At 31.9% G+C, this 15,288-nt stretch overlaps 1 protein-coding gene across 1 annotated transcript; it reads right to left on the bottom strand.

Annotated features, from left to right (window-relative positions):
- Nucleotides 1-228: 228 nt before the first annotated feature.
- LOC139492275 (sorting nexin-12-like) lies at nucleotides 229-13,042 on the bottom strand. Its single transcript, XM_071280492.1, has 4 exons — nucleotides 12,822-13,042; nucleotides 9,320-9,415; nucleotides 8,262-8,386; nucleotides 229-3,225 (listed from the first exon to the last, which is right to left on the bottom strand). Exons 1-4 carry the CDS (start codon nucleotides 12,981-12,983, stop codon nucleotides 3,120-3,122), a joined length of 489 nt encoding a protein of 162 aa, XP_071136593.1. The 5' UTR covers nucleotides 12,984-13,042; the 3' UTR covers nucleotides 229-3,119.
- Nucleotides 13,043-15,288: the final 2,246 nt, after the last annotated feature.

Genomic DNA, 15,288 nt, shown 5'->3' with positions numbered 1-15,288 from the left:
AGTTAAAACATTAGGTTTTTAAAAAAAATCATCTCCTCTGGATGTCATTGGCTTTAACCACACATCTCTTTTTAATTTAAAAAAAAACACTTATAGCATCAGTTTACTTGCATCTGCTTCTTGGAAAGACCTGCTGTTCATAAATTGCATAAGTAATAAAATAATGTCTGTTGCATTGCATTTGCACAGTAGCTTGTATTGGGTAAATTGAAAATAATAAAATCAAAATCAAAATAATAAATATTTATTTTCAGCCTCTTCATAAAATAATCTCTGAGAAAAGACTACAGTGTACCTTAAACAACAGTTACAAAACATGTTCTATCACGTTCTTCTACAACGAATAACTCACTTCTTTATGGCATTCAAACTTCAACGATACCAATATAAAAAGAACCTGTACATGTTTCGAAATTCATTTGATAATTTGATCCTCAATAACTTCTCTTATGAAATATTACATCTGACAGAAATCAGTTTTCTTTGCTGTTTCATTTTTCCAAGTAAAAATTCTATGGTCAAGATGAATACAATTTCATCTTTTTACAATTACAATCTAAAATCTCAATAAACTATCTGGCCAAAAATATTGTACCAGCTGTTTTTGGTCAGGGAAAAATACCATAATGAAAAAGCAATACAAAAACATATGCATTTATTTCCATACATACTCAATTAAAAAAAAAATGATTACAATGTATTAGCTTCTGGTACCATCTAAAGACTTGTCATTCCATTTCCGTTCAGCTCCAAATTATAAATATAAATCTGGTTTTTTTTTATGTCAAAAGTTAAAGCTCTTCAAACTTGATGTCTATTGTATTTTAGACAAAATTCTGTCAATCGAGCTTGCATTTGAATTCATGACATGCCAGGAAGTTTCAAAAAATATAAAAATGTCTCCCTTTCTCATTCTAAATTGTAAATGAATTCACTGAGAGCGAGTTATTTTTTTAACGGCTTTAATTTAAGAAGCTTTGAATATTTCTTGGAACCACAAGTTTTATTGTACATTATTTTGTACATGTACTAATTTTACAGTTACTAATTCAATAATTGTAAGAAAATAATAGATATCTAAACTGGACTTTTCCCATAATTTTTGTGTGAAAATATTTTAGTGAGAGAAAAAACTTTGTTCTCAACAATCAAGCCAAGGATAAAATTATAACTCTAACAGAGAGATTAAAAAACCCTGATTCAAACCTTGCAAAACATTATTTATTTTAGTACTGGTAGTTTTGATGCTTAACTTGAAAAAAATTTGCTTGTTATTATGGCCCCACACAAAAATTAATAATGCCCAGCCCTACGTCAAGGGTTCCCAGGAAATATCTGAGTTCATTGTACTAACACACTTGTAGCAAATTACTGACATATATTTACTGTACACATACAAAATGTGTTCACTGTTTTCTGCTTTTTCCCCCCAAGTGAATATCAGATAATGGAGATTATATTGGGTTAACTCGATCCTCTAGAATTTTTTTTTTTATATATCATTAACAGCCAAGGTTCAGAGTGATAAATCAGACAATTGAAAATTATCATCAGCAATCATCCTGTTTTACTTGTTATTCCCTCATTGTTCTTGAAAGTATTGTAACTAAAAATGCCTACATTACATTTTGTTGGTTCTTGTACTGGAAAGGACAAAATCATGCAGTTTAATCATTAGCTTAAGTGGTGGGATAGCTTGTATGAAAACAATGTCAACATTTTGTAACTCATGAATTAAGATATAAAATGTCTATCATGTATTAAGTTTTAAAGTTAGTCTTCACAGCGTATAGTGATGTAATCCTGTCATTGAAATCATCCTTTTTTATCACATTAAAATCAACTACAGTATTATAAATTTAGAAAGATTTGTAATGTTTTTGTTACTTCTAAAATTGCAATGAGATAGGTTGCACAAAAATAAAAACTTGCATTTGAAATTTTGATAGAGTTATTTGTATGAAGCATTTCTTCAAATTGCAAAACTGCAAATTGAGAAATTATTGCGATTTTAGAAAAATGACAAAAAATGGGAGATTACCGGTAACACTAATGATACCCATACCCTGCTTATAGTATGAGGTAAACAGGAAGTTGTTGAGTGATGAATCTAAAAATGCAGCAGATATCAGAATGCAAGTTCTTATTATTGCGGTTTTCTTCCAGTCACCTTTTTTCGCATTAATAAAAACATCGCAATAAATTAATCTGGCATTTGAGATCATGTTCAACATTCACATTAATAAATGTACACACAAATCTGTGAAGTTACAGTATCTGTATTCTAACACTCAAACGTACAGTGAATAAACAATGAGATATTAGTGAATCTGATCATCAAATAAATTTGATTAACTGTGTATTCTGAAGTCAAATAATAATATTTTAATCACAAAAAATATCAGTATAAATAAGATAAGTTTCAAGCCATAACCTTAAAACTAAAATAGTCTCTAAACAAACGATAATGGAATGTTATCTTGTATATAATCTTGAAAAAATTGAACTTTTATTATTGTGAAAGTGAGGTTAGAATTTAGTACCTTAATTTTGATACATGTCTATCAATATAAAATCCAACAGTGATATGAGTTTGTTTTCAAGATTATTGTTAAAAAAATGTGTTAATTTATGTAAGTAAACATAATATCTAGGTAAATCAGAACTTAATTATTTAGATATTACAGTGTAGCAAGTATATTTATAAAACACATACACATAATATATATATATATTATTTGATTATAGTTAACTTTACAATTAAAAAATTATTCAAATAAATTGCAAAAAAAAATTGTAAACAAAAGTCTACTTGTGAATGAATGTACATCATGTTTACACAAAGCAATAATTATTGGCAATCATTCATTTTTACTTCATGCAGGACCTTGTGTGCTAATATGTATATAAAAATAAAAGAAATTCATTATGAATAGATTTTTTTGTACTATTTCTTCTTTTCTTTCTCATTCTTTGAATACACTAATTTGAAGGAAAAACCAAATGCTAAGGTAGTGCATTTTAAGTATGTCCATAATTATACAAAAGTCTAACTCTATAAAACAGAATAAAATGTACAGAAATATTCACAACATTAAAATGGTGTTCTTTTGGTAACCTCAAGTTGTTCTTATTTTCCCAGGTACATAGTTCTTATCAATCACTGGTTCTATCAAAAACATGTGCAAACATTTTTCATTCTGTGCTAATGGGTGGCCAGCAACTCTGTTAAAAGAAAGAAATTCAAAAAGATATATGAAAACTGTATTTAATTTTAAACTTAATACTAGGATGTACACACCTTACGTTACATGAATGAATTTCATACCATACATTGTACACCTAATACAATTGACATATTACTTATACATGTATCGTGTATGTAGTATCTGAGAATCTATAATTTTAAAATAATTCTTTAATGAAAGCCACATTCTTCCTAATTTCAAATGATTTCATTAATGATAACCCAGGTTACTGAACACAAGAGTGCACACACTGAAATGTCTTGCCTTCTTTACTAATCATTGATATTATGTTGATAGTCCTAAATATAAAGCTTAATTACAATTTAAACATAAACTTAAGATAAACCAAGAAAACTAAACTTTGACCTTTGAACCATGAAAATGAGGTCAAGGTCAGATGAACCATGCCAGGCAGACATGTACAGCTAACCATTCTTCCATACAACAAATATAGTTTACCTATTGCTTATAGTTTAAGAAAAACAGACCAAAACACAAAAACTTAACACTGAGCAATGAACCGTGAAAAGGGGGTCAAAGTCAAATAAAACCTGTGTGACTGACATATAGATCATAAAATATTTCCATACACCAAATAAAGTTGACTAATTGCATATATAGTATTAGATAAAAAGACCAAAACTCAAAAACTTAACTTTGACCACTGAACCATGAAAATGGGGTCAAGGTCAGATGACACATACCAGCTAGACTTGACACCTTACAATCATTCCATATACCAAATATAGTTGACCTATTGCATATAGTATTAGAAAAAAAGACCAAAACTCAAAAACTTAACTTTGTCCACTGAACCATGAAAATAAGGTCAAGGTCAGATGACACCTGATAGCTAGACATGTACACCTTACAATCATTTCATACACCAAATATAGTTAACCCATTGCATACAGTATAAGAAAAACAGACCAAAACACAAAAACTCAACTATAACCACTGAACCATGAAAATGAGGTCAAGGTCAGATGACACCTGCCAGTTGGACATGTACACCTTACAGTGCTTCCATACAGCGAATATACTAGACCTGTTGCTTATAGTATCTCAGATATGGACTTGACCACCAAAACTTAATCTTGTTCACTGATCCATGAAATGATATTGAGGTCAAGTGAAAACTGTCTGATGGGCATGAGGACCTTGCACATGTTGCAAGGTATGCACATACCAAATATAGTTATCCTATTACTTATAATAAGAGAGAATTTAACATTACAAAAAATGTTAACTTCTTTTTCAAGTAGTCACTGAACCATGAAAATGAGGTCAAGGACATTGACATGTGACTGACGGAAACTTCGTAACATGAGGCATCCATATACAAAGTATGAAGCACCCAGGTCTTCCACCTTCTAAAAAAGAAAGATTTTAAGAAGTGAGCTAACGCTGCCACTGCTGGATCACTATCCCTATGTCAAGCTTTCTGCAACAAAAGTTGCAGGCTCAACAAAAAAAACCAATCTAAGTATGTTCTTTAAAATCAAGGTTCTCACTAAGGATTTTTTAAGGTGAGTCTAAGGAGTAAGGACTCATAATTTTTAAACAAAAAGAGTCCAACAGTGAGAAGATGGAATTTTATTGCTTTATCATTACTCATTCGAATAAAATTGAGAAAGGAAATGGGGAATGTGTCCAAGTGACAACAACCCGACCATAGAGCAGACAACAGCCGAAGGCCACCAATGGTTCTTCATTGTAGTGAGAAACTCTTGCACCCAGAGGCGGTCTTCAGCTGGCCCCTTAAAAATATGTATACTTATACAGTGATAATGGACGTCATACTTAACTCCGAATTATACATAAGAAACTAAAATTAAAAATCATACAAGACTAACAATCCTGACGACCAAATAGAGCAATGAAACGACATCAAGTTAGTGAAGTTAAGATTATCTTTATACTTTTGTCATAAAAAAATAGTATTTGTACTCTAACTTTAGAATTTGATACATCTTTGTTTGGACTTTGAAAATGGTGGGTCTAGACAAATTTTCAAGAGTCCAATATTCATGGACTTGCCATTGTGTGAACCCTGAATGTCATTAATGGCAAAAAATTGAATGACTAATCTGGAACACATTAACTTGATTAGTTACATTATTTGTAAGGATTTTTATCTAGTTGGCATCTTTTAAGCATCAACATTATATGGTTGGAATATATAACAACAGCATATTTGAGAAAATGCTATCTTTAAAAGACACGTTTCAGTTCATTTTTCTTCATTTGAATAAACGAGGAGTTGTCCGAGTCTCCCATTGATTAAACTTATAATTTCAATTTGAACATGAAAAGCTTTTGAATGATAACTGATAGCTTCTAATATGAACCTTAGATCAGTCCAATCCCTCCAACTTTATCTGATTAAGGTTTAACTATATAACAACTGCTACATGTATATTCTGCTTTTTACTAGACGTTTATGGTTAATTCACACAAATTAATTATAAATAAAAAGATGTGGTATTAGTGCCAATGAGACAACTCTTCATTTAAGTCACAATTTATAACAAGAGGCTGTCACAACGACAGCAAACCGGATTTATTAACATTAATTTGTGTCAAAATCGACATTATTAAACTTGACCTCCATTTTGTCATCAGTAACAACATATTAAAATTTGAAAAGCTTTGGTTGAACAGTTCATGAGTAAATGCATGGACACGACTGGAAACGCCATTTTTCAATCTTTCAAGAACCATAACTCCTGAACGGTAAAAGTCAAAATCGTCATTCTTGAACTTGACCTCCATTTTGTCATCAGTAACAACATATTAAAATTTGGGAAGCTTTGGTTGAACAGTTCATGCGTAAATGCACGGACACGACTGGAACCATTTTTCAATCTTTCAAGAACCGTAACTCCTGAACGGTTAAAGCCAAAATCGTCATTCTTGAACTTGACCTTCATTTTGTTGTCAGTAACAACATATTAAAATTTGGGAAGCTTTGGTTGAACAGTTCATGCGTAAATGCAAGGACACGACTGGAACCATTTTTCAATCTTTCAAGAACCGTAACTCCTGAACGGTTCAAGCCAAAATCGTCATTCTTGAACTTCAGTGATCGGGAAGGTCGTGCGCCCTGCGCCTATAGCGCATATCGACCAGAAATGGCGCATAGAGAGACTTATGTAAGCGCCCACGTGGCGCACGATATTTTTCACTTCGTTTCGATACGTTTAGATATCGTCAAATGGATTTCCGATCGTGTTCCGTGCCGCCATGTGTGTGTACACAACTGTGTAATGTTCCTCCAATGATAGGAGCACCTATATATTTTTGGGACGTCTCGTGTGTTTTCCTATGGAAATAATAGAACCATGGGTGTAACTGATTACCCAAAAAACGTAATTAACCATCATTCATGATATGATTTTTTACAACCTTAAATTTGTAAAATTTGGCTAGTACAGACGAGATTTGTCTCTAATTATTATCTTTTAACTTAGTTCAGCTTGCTACTTTTTCGTTGAAAAACCCCAGAGCCTTTTTATGAATATAGTTTTTGTCTCCATAAAAGGCGACTAACTGTCCTTGTCACTTTTTGGTCTTTGGCTTGTTTTGACATTTTGTAAACATGCCTTCAGCGATTTGTTGTTTTGTTTTATCAATAATTTATGATACTCTCTACTGTTATTGTTGTCATCGTGATGAAGTAATAATAATACAAGAAGTGCAGAGGAAATGCCAAATACGTCCTCTAATACGGAACGTCGGGAATAAGTATGGTATCGACGAAGACCCAAATTTAATGTAAAAAAACCCATGCACATAAACAAGACAACAGTAGCAGTAGAAACATTGTAAATAAAGGATATCTTAAATATTATCTGGTTTGAAAGAAATTATTTTACATTCTTTGTTGAATTGAAATAACAAAATCACAGGCACAATATCTATAATATTATTTAAAATCATAAAGGTATTAAAGTACCACAATCTCTTTGCCGAGATATACACTTTTTACTTTTTTCACTGTAGTCAATTCAAATGGCCCATTCATTTGACAACATGGCCCATTATTTTTTTAAATGGCCCCTTGAATTTAATTTTGAGGGGCCCTGGGCCCATAGAGAAAAAATCCTTCCAGATCACTGAACTTGACCTTCATTTTGTTGTCAGTAACAACATATTAAAATTTTAAAAGCTTTGGATGAACGGTTCATGAGTAAATGCACGGACAACATTTGATTACCGCCCGCCCGACCAACCGCCGTACATCCCAAATCAATAACCAACATTTTAGTCACAAAAATCCGGTTAAAAAGTTAACAATTATAGGTCAAAGTGGCCTTCAACACATAGCCTTGGCCATGTTGGCTCTTACCAGCAGCTAGCTATAAAGGGCCCCAAAATGACTAATATAAAACAATTGCCTGACGTCTTGTGTGGAAGTTTTATGCAATAATCATAAATAGTTTCTGAGAAAGTTTTAAGCAATAACCATTTATTGTTTTTGAGACACAGCGGGACATGTGAAACCCCTCCACCCTGTTTTTTTTTTTACAAATATCACTAAAATAAAATTTTGATTCAAACCAAAAAGTATACAGATCTTTAGATTAATATAACAAAGAAGTGTGTACAGTTTTAAGCAATAATCATAAACTGTTTTTGAGATACGGCACGCATGACAGACAGACGGACGGGAGGACACCGGACATTTGTATACCATAATACGTCCCTTCAAAATTTTGACAGGCGTATAAAAACGAGAAACAAGAAACAGCTATGAACAACACCAACACATGAGACTCAGACACTCACTGAAAAACAGGCTCCTGACTTGGACAGGTCCAAAAAATGCAGTGTACTCCACAACAAAACTGCATGTACAATTGTACTCCACAACAAAAATGCATGTACTCCACAACAAAAAAAACCTGAGTCCATTGTCTTAAGGCAATTTGATTTAACATTGAACTGTGTATTTTAAACTTGATATTCAATAATTAACATGGTATGTAATAAAAATCCAACACTGCTTACTTGTTTACGAATTGTTCAAGTCCTTTTCTTCTGTCTTCAATGAATTCATCCTCAAATATTCCATCATCACCTCTGAATGGTAACTGTCTTTTCAGGGCTTTACCAGGTAGTGGTGGTACAACAATCTGTATAAAATGGTAAAGTTAATGTTTATATACACATGTAAGACCAATTTTAATTCCAGAGTCTGTATATAGGCTATATCTCTTAGCTGGCATCCAACATTTCTAAATCTAAAGTACACTATAAAATAGACAACGTCATCTTGAGAAATTCTGTAAAAGCTTCATAAAGCATGCAGGAACATGTAACTTAATTGCAAATATTTCAGGATATTGTGGAAAACATCATTAGAGTACGATGGATTTCATTTTTCATATCAACAAAACACTTAAAACCGGGGATATTTCATGGCTATGTATTGTAAAGATTTGCAAAGGCAAAATAAAAACTGATCAATATTCAACAGCCATTCTAAATGGTTACTGTGGCCTCGACTGGACAAGTCAAGCCATTCATGTGACCCTGCTAACATCCAGTTAAAAATAAAACTGCCTTCCTGGTCTGTTTTCAAAAGGTAGACCTGGGGGAGGGGAAACAGACATTCTTTTAAATTTGGCCTGAATGAACTTGATTGTAATAAAATTCTGAGCGTAACCATAATGATCATTTAAGACCAAATATCTGTGGTTTTAATTTAGTAATATTTTTTTTTTAGTCTTCAGTGTGTATGCATAAATGGTATTGTTTTTTTGACTAATTTAATTTCCAATGTGGCAATGACTTATTTATTCGTACTGATCGATTTGGCTCTTGAATATAAATATCCACAGTAACTGATCCTTTTCTTAAATTAAGTACATGTAGAGTTGAACATTGAGAAAGCTAATAAATAAATAACAAAGATGATTAAATCAATGTTGTATGTAATTTTTATCTGGATTTACCTTACTTTTGATCAAATATATTACATGTATTATAACATATCATATCATTACTGTACATAAAACATTTGTTGTTGTACATGTACATTTCTTTTGTACATGCTGTATATTTACCTTACTGTCTCGTTCTAATTCATTCCGTAACCACTCAAAGTCACTATATCTTCTTCGTACACCAGATTCTTTTACTTTAAATACAGGTAAATTTGTCTAAAAAGGAAGACATGTATTTGAAAAAATTACAAAATCAAACAGAATTGCAAAAAATTAAAATATATACATTTTAATACATTGTTCTTAAGGCCAACTAAAATTAATTAGTAGATTTTCATCCAAATTTTTGAAATAAATGGGGCGGGTGGGAGGATTTAATTTTTTTTAATTTTATTTCATATGAAACCTTCTTGTCACATGTTATTCATATATGCAAGTGTAATAATAAGCTTATACCATGTAAATACATGCATAAGGTATTGTGTATGATTTTTCAAATGCTTAATATAAAAAAGAAGATGTGGTATGATTGCCAATGAGACAACTGTCCAGAAGAGACCAAAATGACACTGACAAAAACAACTATAGGTCACTGTACAGCCTTCAACAATGAGCAAAGCCCATACCGCATAGTCAGCTTAAAAGGGCCCCTATATGACAATGTAAAACAATTCAAAAGAGAAAACTAACGGCCTTATTTATGATCCCGATAACAAAAAGACACTAGGAACAGATCTGAGAGTACTCGCAGTTATCTGACAGCTAGTTCAAAGCCACTAACAACTTATAAAAAAAATCATGCATCTGAGACTAAACTATCAATCCGTACACATCCAACATTAAAATACATTAAATACATATATCTGATTGGCCACCACTGTTCTACATGTAATTGCCGCTTTAGAAACCTATTTTATAATAAACAGCAGAAACATGGAGAAATAATGCTCTCTTCAGTTGGACTACCTACACCAACTTTATTTTGCTTTCTAAGCAATCGTTTGTTGTCCTAATAAAATGAAGCAAATGCATTGGTATGCAACACAAGTATTATAAGTACAGAATAAAATGAAAACTCAAACGGTGTTGAAAAAATAAGATTGGTCCTTTTAAATATATGCAAGATGCGAATATAATTACAATGTAGGACATATAGTTGTTTAATGACTATTGTGGGTATTGGGACAGAGGATGTTAGTCTACAAAGATCGAAAGGCATGACTAAATCTAAATCTAAGGGCTTGCTATAAATTAATAAATTAAAAATGCGTATGTTTATCGACTTTCTGAACTCAATATACGGTGACCAATCTAACAAGTTCATGTTTGTGTCAATTCCTTTATTCCAGTCATGATTTTTGTACCAATGTATTCCACGATTCTTACGCTTTTGGGTTTCATTCACAGTCCAAATTTCTTGACACAAAGTTATTGTATAAATAAAATAATCCAAGGACAAGGTGTTCTAACCACAAACATTTGTGACATACGGCGATTTGCGTTCTTGAAAACAGCGTATTACTCGTAACCCGAATATTTCATGCCTTTCTCGTAATCAATCTCTATTCTCGGTAAATGATGTTGTCATCATAGATCAGCAGAATATATAGACTTAATAATTTAGTAAGAAATACGAGAACTGAAATTTGAAACAAGAAGTTTTGATTGAAATGAAATTAATGAAGGTTACCAGTAACGGAAACGAACAAAATCCGGAAATCGTATTATTTTCAAAAATAAAAAAAAATCAGGGCGGGAAGATTTCAGAGGGGCGGGCGGGGATGAAAATCTATCAATTAATTTTAATTGGCCTAAGTGAAAGGAATTGACAACAAAGATTTCCAGGATTATATATGTCAATGAAAAGGTCCAATACTATGTGATTGGATTTTAAAACTAATTGAAAATAACTTGTTTTCAAACAGATAAAGTGGCCTATAATTCCTTACTACCACTTCATTTCAACTGTAGTGGATAGTTGTCTCATTGCAATCATACCACATCTCCTGATTTTTACATTTAAGAACAAATTAAGGCAAACCATTGCTTTGTTGGAAATTTTCACTTGTCCAGCATTCGATTTTACAAAAAACTTACAAGAAAATGACTCTTCAAATCCTGGACATTAAGGTTACTGGTATAGTAACGATTAATTCTTGTCACAAGATTGAAAATCAGCAACTTTTCCATTTGTAAAAGGGGCATAACTTAAGAAAGGTAAAAGTGATGCCAACAAAATTCAAACTTGATCCGTGTTTTGTAAATAAAATTCATAACATTTGGTAGCTATACGGTTGTACAAAATATATATATATATATATATATATAGAGGCAAACTAAAAATAGAGAATAGAAAACAACACATGGACAGACAAACAATGGTACAACAAAATGCCTTCTCTTCCTGATTCATGTTCGCCCTAGTACCTGTTTGCCCTAATGACTGTTCGCCCAAATACCTGTTTGCCCTGATGCCTGTTTGTCCAGATTTTATTATTTTTCTAATTGTAATCTAGTTGCATAATTTTAAGTATTTGAACAAAATATGTTCAAGTTTGTTGAAAAATTGACAGAATATTTATATTGCCGCAATCAATTTATCATTTTCCCTTTTATTTTATTAGAATACTGGATGTATTTATCTTTACTGATACTTGTTAACAAAATAATTGTATTCAGTCAATCACGAATGTATGCAGTATAACTGAGACTAGTCTCAGAGTATAATAATAAATGAACTTGAAAATCCTTTTTATGATTAACAGTTCATATTTCATTGTTTTTATTAATTTCAAGCTGTGGTCATATCCTGTGACATAATCGTCAATTTGTTGAAGGTGGTCACTATATGGTTGAGAATAGAATCAAAAGATAAGTATCACAATAATCAGTGATCCAAATTATTTTGCCATTGAACAATAAATGATCCTAAACAAGCCATAAACTTTTAAACATTTCCATCTTTCCATAAATTTTAAGAATATATACCACAGAAATATCTGAATAATTTTTTCCATCTTCAATGCCCTGAATATTAATATGTTTAGTAGGGCGAACGGACTCTATGGGCGAACGAACATAGGGCGAATGGACCCGATACCCTGTCGAGAAAGAAACATATAAAAATGTAAATTCAATCAAGAATTTGTATAGTAAGACTATACAAATCATTGGTTCAATGACATTTATAGGAAGAAAAAAACAAATTTCATGTTTTTCTAGTTTTCTGTAGACTGTTTACACGTTGTAAATGGATATAACTTTTTTATGTACATTTGTAGCAGTAGTCCAGCAATCTTATTAATCTGCTAAATGTAACGATAATTCCTTGTTAACTAGTCTAAATAAAAAATGTAGCTGTTGTACATAACACTATCACTTCGAGTCACTTGTCTACTAACAGCATAATCTTGATAAAATTTGGATACTCCCACTTTCAACATGTTTACACGATTGTCAAAGTTTAACGACACTGAAAATTTAATGATTTCCATGTTGATCTTACATATGATCAACAAATGTCTGTTCCAAACCTTTAAACGATTGTCATTTATAAGTATGCAAATGAAAAATTCCATAAAATAAAAAAAAAGATAATTTAGCTTCCGGAGCGATGTTTTACCGTCATTCTGACTTCATAGTCTGTGTATCGTTTTTTCCCGACCCCATGAGTTTGAGGATCAGCAATATCTATCTCTAAGAAATTGGCAGGGGGTGAATAGGCATCTTCTAAAGTTTGTTTCTTTGGCTGAATTCGAGCTGTTGCTGATTGTGTAGTGGTCATTGTGTACCACAGGTACTCCTACTTCACAAATACTTATGACGTATTATACCAAATTAAGGGAGATAACAATTTCTTCTTCTGTAGATCCCTCCAAATGTTGGAGCACACTCAGCGGACTGATTCTGTAATAATTATCATGTGTATTACCTGATTCATTTTCAACGTTTATTTTATTTTCATTTGCACTCCATTATTCCATATTCTTCATTTCTTTATCCATTTTTTGTTGTCACTCCGATCTGAGACTACTATAACACACAGCTCAGATGTATTATTCTATATTGAAACCAGAGACATATCTTCTTTTCAGTTTAAGCAGGCTTTTACTAGAACAGGGGACTCTATATTTTAAATATTTATAAATATACTTGTACACGTTTTATAGGATATGTTTTCTTATGGGTTTCTTTCTGTGTATGTATCATATAATGTTTACTGTATGTGTTGTCTTTTTGTATGCTAATGTCACAAATCTTTTTAAAATGAAATACATGGCTTTAAAATTTATTGTCAATACAAAAGGCATAGACATCTCATGCATACAAAAGCTAGGTTATATATTGTCCTATATTGAAATTGTATTAAATGTCACCAGTTTATATATGATGTCACTGATCAATACAAATAATTATATGGGGACCAGTAGAAAATTCAATAAAAAAAAAGTACGGGAAAATTTCCCGAATTTTTCATTGTATACTAATGAACTCAAAATCGTTCAAATTTTTTTTGTCGTGTTTTGAAATCCCGGACCTGCGCAGAAATGTACAATGTACTTCCTTTTTCCGGTCTCGTTTGTATGAAACTTTGAGTAAAATATATATTTATCAGTCTAGTATAAAATAGGAATTCATCTTTAATAATTCCTTGATATGAAAAACGTTACCTGATGATAGCGTTTCTTTGTTTACATTGCATATGACGTCATAATTTAAATAACGTCACAACTAAATCCCTATCAACAGAACCAAAATCGGAAACGTTACGGTATTTCCGTTTCTTTTTTTTTAAACAAATATTTAAGTTACAAAAAAATAATTCATACAGACTTCGTCCCCATTTACAGGTAATGTCTGCCTCATATTAGGTGGGAGGACATGATGGGTTTCACTTTGCTGCACTAAAAATGAGCTTCGAATATGATACAATTTGTAAAGTCCTTAATTCATTTGAAATAAAGATATCTGTGTGTATCCTACATAAAATTTGTCAGTTTGATTGCCATGTTTAGTTCAAGATAAAGAAAAGATAACAGTTATATGATAAGGTTTAGTTTGGAATATAAATACTAGTCCCAGCTAGGTTTAGTCACATCAAAATTGCTTTCAAAACTGACTATTCCAGAGCTTTTTCTTTTGTTCTTCTCCGATACAACAGTTTTACAAAAGACCCTTTTTTACTTAAAATTACTTTTTTTCAAATAACATAATTTTGAGTCTCCATTATCGACAAAAAATAAACATTATCACAATGATATACTGCCACTTAAAAGAAGAGGGCGAAAGATACCAGAGGAACAGCCAAACTCATAAATCGAAAATAAGGCTGACAATGACATGGCTAAAAATAAAAAAGACAAACAGACAAATAAGGAAGCAGGAGAAATCGCCCCACTTGCAAAACGCCCCACACCTAATCGCCCCACTTTTTCACAAACTCGCCCGGCCACTTTTAAAAAAATCGCCCCAAACTGGTTTACCAACTCGCCCCACTTTTTAAAAAAGTCGCCTCACTTGTGAAAAGGGTTAAATCCCGTTAATTGTTCCCCTGTCAACTCGCCCCACTTATTGAAAAATGGTAAAATCTAATATATAATTTTCAGGTCTACCAACCAAGGATTTGTATAGTTAGACTATACAAATCCTTGTACCAACTAATCTACACAGAATATAAAAAACACAAAATTGATTAATATTATACAATATTTCTGATGTAACATTCATAAAATATAATTACAAATACATTTTCGTTTCAGTATTGGAGAATAACTTTATACTTGTTATCTTAGTTTTTTGACCCCCCCCCCCCCCCCTCTTTTTTCAGAGTCATATACTATATTGTACATGTATTATTTGTCTCTGGTTATTCAGTGGCGGATCCAGAAATTTTCAAGTAGGGGCCCACTGACTGCCTAACAGGGGGCCCGCTCCGGTCATGCTTCAGTGATTCCCTATATTATAAAATGTATCGTTGTGTGTGTTTTCGGCACCAAACATGAGTTTAGGTTCACGATTGAATTTCTTTTTTTTTTAAGTCACTTTATTCGGAATTCATATCATGTCCGCATTATTCTGTATATTACTTT

Source organism: Mytilus edulis, chromosome 10 (genome assembly GCF_963676685.1).
Source record: "Mytilus edulis chromosome 10, xbMytEdul2.2, whole genome shotgun sequence".
Classification (NCBI taxonomy): Eukaryota; Metazoa; Mollusca; class Bivalvia; order Mytilida; family Mytilidae; genus Mytilus; species Mytilus edulis.
This window is presented reverse-complemented; position numbering and strand designations above follow the sequence as displayed.

Excerpts from the sequence above, each read along its gene's own strand:
- LOC139492275 (XM_071280492.1), bottom strand. The coding sequence starts at position 12,983 with ATGACCACTACACAATCAGCAACAGCTCGAATTCAGCCAAAGAAACAA. Across the intron at positions 8,387-9,319 it reads AATTAGAACGAGACAGTAAG|ATTGTTGTACCACCACTACC; the intron begins GTAAATATACAG and ends CATTTTATACAG. Across the intron at positions 3,226-8,261 it reads CTTGAACAATTCGTAAACAA|AGTTGCTGGCCACCCATTAG; the intron begins GTAAGCAGTGTT and ends TTCTTTTAACAG.